This window comes from Acartia tonsa, chromosome 12 (assembly GCF_053477335.1).
Source record: "Acartia tonsa isolate MP-2025a chromosome 12, ASM5347733v1, whole genome shotgun sequence".
Taxonomy (NCBI): domain Eukaryota; kingdom Metazoa; phylum Arthropoda; class Copepoda; order Calanoida; family Acartiidae; genus Acartia; species Acartia tonsa.
Window position 1 is genome coordinate 42,307,208 of NC_137271.1, and position 7,616 is coordinate 42,314,823.

General features: G+C 28.5%; 1 protein-coding gene across 1 annotated transcript; it reads left to right on the forward strand.

Moving 5' to 3' along the window:
- The first annotated feature begins 1,541 nt into the window (after positions 1-1,541).
- On the forward strand, positions 1,542-3,906 carry LOC145334700 (uncharacterized). The gene is made up of 8 exons (XM_080180276.1): positions 1,542-1,576; positions 1,794-1,949; positions 2,110-2,190; positions 2,457-2,557; positions 2,806-2,883; positions 3,053-3,109; positions 3,240-3,289; positions 3,730-3,906. The coding sequence occupies exons 2-8, from the start codon at positions 1,819-1,821 to the stop codon at positions 3,805-3,807; spliced, it is 576 nt and encodes a 191-aa protein (XP_080036402.1). The 5' UTR covers positions 1,542-1,576; positions 1,794-1,818; the 3' UTR covers positions 3,808-3,906.
- Positions 3,907-7,616: the final 3,710 nt, after the last annotated feature.

Below are 7,616 nucleotides of genomic sequence, written 5' to 3' on the forward strand. Positions count from 1 at the left end.
TTTTTTCTTGAACAAAATTCATTTTATTTTTAGGTTATTCCTCTAGACAGAATTCTGCATGTGAATTAACAGATGGATCTCCAATAGATTTGAACTCAAATACAAGGGTTATTAATCAGCACAGTAATTTTACTCTTTCAAGTATTTTCTTATTTTTGTCTTATTTTTTTCTAGTAGCAAAACTACACTATATTTGTTGGTGTCTGTATTTTACTTTTTGTCCATATGGTGATAATGATGGCCTGGCCCCATTTTTTAGTGTATAAATATAATTATTAATCTTTATTTTTCCTAACTTTTCTTAGCTCCCCTTTATGCACCTCTACCCCTCCCCATGTCTTCCTTGTCTCTCCCAGCTGAGAAAAAATGATCAATTTCTAAGTAACTATACATTGGTTTAAAGCAAGGATTGTGTTAAAAGTCGTTTTTTAAGGAAATGAAAGCCCGTTTTGCCCTATCTTTGAGATTATATGAATGAGATGATGTTAATATTTGATAATTGAGAAATTTTTTTGTGCACAGTCCCTTTAATATTCTAGGATATTTATTGCCAGTAAGTGGAAAAATATCTTATGGAACTTTTGGATTGTTATTCAAATTTGATTTATTTGATTCATCTTCTCCGTTCCCATCAAAAGGTCCAACTATAACTGGTGGCAGTCTTGGTACAGATCGGTAAGATTTTTTGTCTTTAGTTCTTTTTTTTCTAGGGTAGTAAAATTTCATCAGTAAAAAAGACAATGCTATAGACAGAAAATTAATCAATATTTTGCATATCATAAATGATTTTTTTGTAATTTAATTCTAATACTTTAGATCTTCACAGCTATTAACAACTATGCCTTGCAAACTAGCTTTTATAAACTTTCTAAGTTGGTATCAATTAATATAAATAAGATTTCCTTATTTGAAAGTTTTCTTAAATAATTTGTTGGAAACCTTCAATAATTTGTAATAGGTATAAATCCCTTTAATAAGTCACTGAATAAAAATAAGATATTAAGATTAATAAAATAATGTCAAGGATAAGGAGGTTAAACTGGACAATACTTTTACTTTGGAAAAAAATGAAGTCACTGTTCAAATGCATTGATCATCTTATTAAAATATTTTAGTTATGAATTATTAGCATTTGATCTGAACTGGGGTAGTGTTAGCACCCAAGGCTCAGAACATTCTATAGATGGAAATAAATATCCAGCTGAACTCCAAATTCGACTGATCAATCAGAAATATTTTGGAGAAAATTTTAGTAATTGCAAAGTTGCATCAGATTGTGGAGCTATTTTGTCTTTCCTTTTTGAAGTAAGTAATATAACATAAAAATTACTAATACAATCATTAAAATTCAACTTGTTGATTTTAATCAATTCTTATCTAGGTTAGTTCTACAGACAACCAAAATCTCAACCAATACCTAGACCAAGTATTAGTAGTAAGTTTAGCAATTGTTTATAAATAATATCTGTTCATTATAAGTAAGTATGATTGAGGTGGAGGGGGGGATTTAAAGCGTCTAATTTACATAAAATTTTCACTATTTTCAGTTGAACACTGCATTTAACAATCCAGGAAGGTAAGCACCAATTCAAATTAACCTTTTATTAAAAATATTAAATTTTATAATGACAGTCTTCTTTTACAAAATTGGACTCAGCTTAATTATAGGTTAAAGTTGCTAAAAGTATAAAATATCAAGCATAATGAGTTGAGTTTCAATAATTTATTTTAATTATTTACTTTGCTTTCATAATCTAAAAAAGTGATAGTTTTTTTTTCTTCATTTAATTAAGAATATTTTTGAACTCTTTACTTCCCATGGAGAAGATATATGGAAATTATTATTACTACTATGGATATTTCTCCAATGTCAATTGTTTGGAACTTGTTCAGTGGATAATTTTTGATGAACCTTTGTCTATCTCTGAAAGACAACTTAATATTTTAAGGTAAGAAACTAGGATTAAATATGAAATATGCTTGAAAAATTATTATTCATATTTTCTGTCTACAAAGAAGTTTTCTAGAATGTGTTTATTGTTTTTTTCTTCTTCTTTGTGCATAATGATCATTTATAAAAGATATTACAGAAACAACCAACTAATTTAGGAGTCTTACTGTCAATGGTGTCAGTGTAAGTGATAATTTTAGACCAACCAAGCCTGTATTCACTAGGACTGTTGGTTACAAGTAAGTCATTTTAAACCATAATTTAGCATTGAGTGACAGCAATCTTTGCTCAAGTCATATTCCATTACTTATGTATATATTTATGAGAGTTATCTATAGCAATCTTTCATAATAAAGATGTGACCAATAAAGCAGGCATGCATAAGTCCTTTTAATGAATAACTATGATTGAATGAGGGTTTTGTTGTCTAAGTATCATAATCATTCTTGAAAATCTGTGCATTACTGTTGGAAAGAATTGTGTTTTATTTATTTATTTTATCAAGAATACCTGAGGAGGATACAACAACAACAGAAGCCCCTACTCTCGCTGAGGTTGTAGTTGAAACTGTTGGAAATGCAGTGGGAGTAGCTACTTTTAGCACAGGTTGTGTTTATTATTATCAAGAGCCTCAAATAATATGCCTAATAATAACTTCTAAGTTGAATGAACTATTCAATAAAAGCTCTTTATTTGTGTATTGATATCTAGAAGCAATTTATGATTCTAAATATCCTAATACATTGATAAATTCTTTTGTAGTGCTCCTAAATATTAGAAATTTTTTTTCAAAAATACTTTACAATATATTTGATTTTGATTTTCAACAGAATTCCCTTATCAATGATATTTAGGTCTTATTGTAATAACAAATACTGTTTTACCAGCTGTTACCAATGCTTTTTCTTTGATAGCAAATAATTTTGGTGGAGGTAATTTTTTTTATCAATACAAATTAAACATCTTAATTTTCATTCAACCCTTTTTAAATTAAGTGATACATGTATAAGAAAAGGGAATCTGTGAATTATGTTACTTCTTTAATTTGAGATGTGTATTTTTTGAGTATTAATACATATTTCAAAATTTTTTGTAAACTAGGATTTATTACATTTGGTAATTCTATAGCAGGCAACTCCTTAACTTCTGGTTCTTCAGGTAACTTGAAAAAAGAAGAAAATTATCTTAAACAATATTTGAGCTTAACAATTAAACAGTTTTTTTTTTATATTCAATCTAAAATAATTAAATTTTGACCACAGTTAAAAATTTAATATTTGAAATTAAGGTTTCAGTGATATATTTACAACAGATGGATGTCTACCTTCAGAATGCAGGGTATTATTTCAATTGATAGAGCTTCTTTGTAACTCACTTTGTCTTTCGGTCAGTAAATAAAAATCAGGAAAACCTCTATAAGCTGTTGTATTGCAAAGCACCCATACTTATTTTCTCAATCAATATGCTTTGCATAGAAGTCAAAGGAGGGTACGGGGGTAAAAGGGAGTTTGTCCCCCTCAAACTTTGAATCCCTCATTTTTACCTCTCAAAAATACATTAGATTAACCCCACCCCCCCTCTCAACCTTTCATTCAATCTCTTCTCAAAATAAAAAAGTAGGAAGTCCTAAATGCTTAAAGCTTAGTTAAATATTATATAAAATTAATTATAATTCCATATTTTGCTATTTGAGAAAATTCCTATTTTAAATACATAGCATTACAATTTAAACTACATTTAACATTTTTATATAATAGGAAAAACTTTTATTATTTTAGGTTTTTGTTGGTCTGAGTACAAAGTGTTGTAGAAGAGTTAGGAGGGGGAGAAGACTTGTTTGTCCAACAAATTGTTAATAATTAATTATATGAACTTCTTTTTGAGAAAGAACAATAACCTCATGTACATAAGATCTTTTAATATTGTATTGTGTTAATAAAAATTATATTAGCAAATAAGTTTTTCCATATAATTTATATTTAATTAAATATTTTTTTTTCAAGGCATAAGATAATAAAACAAGGATGACAACATCCATAAAAGCGAAGCTCTAAAATAATAAAGAAGGACAAACGAACAATCACTAATAAAACAATTAACACAAATTCTAGTAGACAAAAAAACTATATTGTATAAAATTATTTCAGCTGGTTCTAACAAATATTTTTTTTCCAAGAAAATGTCATTTCATGTCTAGAAACTCTGTGATATTTGTGTGATAAACAATCAAAAACCCTCTTGAATTTTGGCGGTAGTTAATAATATCTGAGATGAAGATTTTCTAAGGGCAATTTTTCAAGTGATAAATTACAGAATGTTTACCCAACAGTACAAACATTGTACAGTACAATTTTATACTATTCTGTAATTATATTATAACAGGGAGAAAGGGGTCATTGGACTCTAAATTATCCTGATACCCAAAGTTTTACAAATACTTTACATTTATCGTTGGTTCAAAAACTTTGGGTACTTCTATTGAATTATGATTGGTTGGTACTGAACTAATAGTGTTCAAACTTTAACAGCCAATAATATTTATCTAGGAAAGGGGTAAATTTGTTTATCATTATGTCTATTATTTTATCGTTCATTGTCTTATCCCTAAAGACCCTGGATATTATACTGATTGTTTAGCGGAAGTTGGGTATACCCTGTGTCTCCAACATTTTTTTTGTTCAGTCAGTGAATATGCTTAAAATGAGACACGGGTTCTTTCTTACAATTCTTCTTTGTGAGTTTTTAAGAGTGATTCTTCTTTATAATTAAGGATTGTCTGTACGTAGAGAATAGATAGATAATAATTACTCATTTAGCTTGCAAAATACAATTTGATAGTACACTAAGGTTTTCTAAGCTTTTAATTGTATTAAAGATTTGATAAGAATTAAAAGGTCTTAAACTTACCAATATACAATATACTAACTACAAACAGGACAGATAATGGCCAAACATTCTAAAATTGAGTTTAAAAGTCCTCATTTTGTGCTACTGTATGCTAATAAACCAAAATTATTAAAAAGTATTGAAAATATTATTATAAGGATAACAACTACATACAACTAACATCTAAATGAAGAAGATATATACTCTTGAAGTGATTGATGATTAATCACTCAAATAAGAATAATTCTGTCAAATATTGTCGCTTTCAGTGAACTGTGAGAGCTACCTGATATTTCTTCACTTATTAATTTTATAGAATAATACACTGCACTATAGTGTTGAAAACAGACTATCCATAGAAAAACACACAGCTCAAAAGTAGGAATGTATTTCCATTAGTTACATGTAATCCTTGTCAACCTTCACAAAATCAATCATATTTCATATGTTTATAATAAAATCAGAAATATCAAAAAAGTTGCTTTTTTTAAAGTGAAGAAACAAAAAAATGGTGAAAAAGTGCTTAAAAATAAAAAAGAAAAAATTAAATGTTTTGTAATGAATGTGGTTATCCCTTCTTTAGTTTTTTCTTGAACAAAATTCATTTTATTTTTAGGTTATTCCTCTAGACAGAATTCTGCATGTGAATTAACAGATGGATCTCCAATAGATTTGAACTCAAATACAAGGGTTATTAATCAGCACAGTAATTTTACTCTTTCAAGTATTTTCTTATTTTTGTCTTATTTTTTTCTAGTAGCAAAACTACACTATATTTGTTGGTGTCTGTATTTTACTTTTTGTCCATATGGTGATAATGATGGCCTGGCCCCATTTTTTAGTGTATAAATATAATTATTAATCTTTATTTTTCCTAACTTTTCTTAGCTCCCCTTTATGCACCTCTACCCCTCCCCATGTCTTCCTTGTCTCTCCCAGCTGAGAAAAAATGATCAATTTCTAAGTAACTATACATTGGTTTAAAGCAAGGATTGTGTTAAAAGTCGTTTTTTAAGGAAATGAAAGCCCGTTTTGCCCTATCTTTGAGATTATATGAATGAGATGATGTTAATATTTGATAATTGAGAAATTTTTTTGTGCACAGTCCCTTTAATATTCTAGGATATTTATTGCCAGTAAGTGGAAAAATATCTTATGGAACTTTTGGATTGTTATTCAAATTTGATTTATTTGATTCATCTTCTCCGTTCCCATCAAAAGGTCCAACTATAACTGGTGGCAGTCTTGGTACAGATCGGTAAGATTTTTTGTCTTTAGTTCTTTTTTTTCTAGGGTAGTAAAATTTCATCAGTAAAAAAGACAATGCTATAGACAGAAAATTAATCAATATTTTGCATATCATAAATACAATTATGTCTAGAAACTCCACTGTGATATTTGTGTAATAAACAATAAAAAACCCTCTTAGATTTTGGTGGTAGTTAATAATATCTAGGAGAGGAGATGAAGATTTTCTAAGGGCAATTTTTCACGTGATAAATTACAGCATGTTTACTTCATTGTGATGTAATGGTAACCTATTTTATAACCTAAACTCTACTGTTATATTTGTGTAATATACAATCATGTCTAGAAACTCCAAAACTCCACTGTTATATTTGTGTAATAAACAATAAAAAACCCTCCTAAATTTTGGTGGTAGTTAATAAAATAAGAGAAGGGATGAAGAAGTTCTAATAGCAAATTTTCTAGTGAACAATTGAAGAATTGTTATTTAATTGTGTTGAACTGGTAACCTAATTTTTAAGTAGATGCTTTTCTTCTTAGAACTCTTTCTTATTTTGAGTTATCTAATTTTCATAACCTATACACTTTATATATTCAAATTTTCTGGTTAAATCTGGTTTTTGTGGCTTTTCAGCGAAAACTCTCAAATTGAATTAATTGCCCATTGTCCCCTCCCATCCTCCCTGAGGAATTATTATGCAAAGTTTGAAATCGATAGTACAATTTTAACCTTTTTAGATAATGAAAAGAGTAAACTGTTTTGGAAGGAAGGGCGGACCCTATTTATATAAAAGCTTCGCTTTTAAAAAATGGTCAGCAGAAAGATTCCCGAAACGTGCACACTTCCTTGTGAAAGTTTAGAGACAATTATGAAGGTGTGGCATCATTTACGCATAAGAAAAATATATACGCAAAAAAACAAAAATACAAATATTGAATATCATTTTGCAGTTCTGATAGTTTTCAATAATGTTATGAAAAAAGTATACTCTTTGTGGAAGTGATTGTACAGTAAGATGATTGATAATCATAGCTTAGGTCAAAGCAAACTTGAAGGAAGAACCCCAAATATAATAGGCGTTTAGTGTTTACTAAGTTTAGTTATAATCTTTAGTTATAATGAGGGTTCAAGGATAAGAAAATAAAGAAAGGTATTGGTTTTAACAAAAATTCTTGATTTATGTAAATTTAACTTTTTTGGTTTGTTACTTCTAAATCAAAGGACCTCCCTTTACCTTTTTATTTAACATGGATGATAACACCCATAAAAGCGAAGCTCTATAATCAGACGTAAGGACAAACGAACATTTTACACTTGTGTGGAGTGTAAGAACTTAATAGGCAGAATATTAATTTACAAGTATATAATTACAATGTGAAATCTATTAAATACAGGATATTGATTATGGACATTCTCATATTTTTAGGCCTTGATTTTAGTGATGCTTCGTTTCTAATACTGTACCTTGTTGTTTTATTATAACTACTAGCGGCTACGCCCCCTAGAAGCCTTTAGGGGCACTTAATGTAG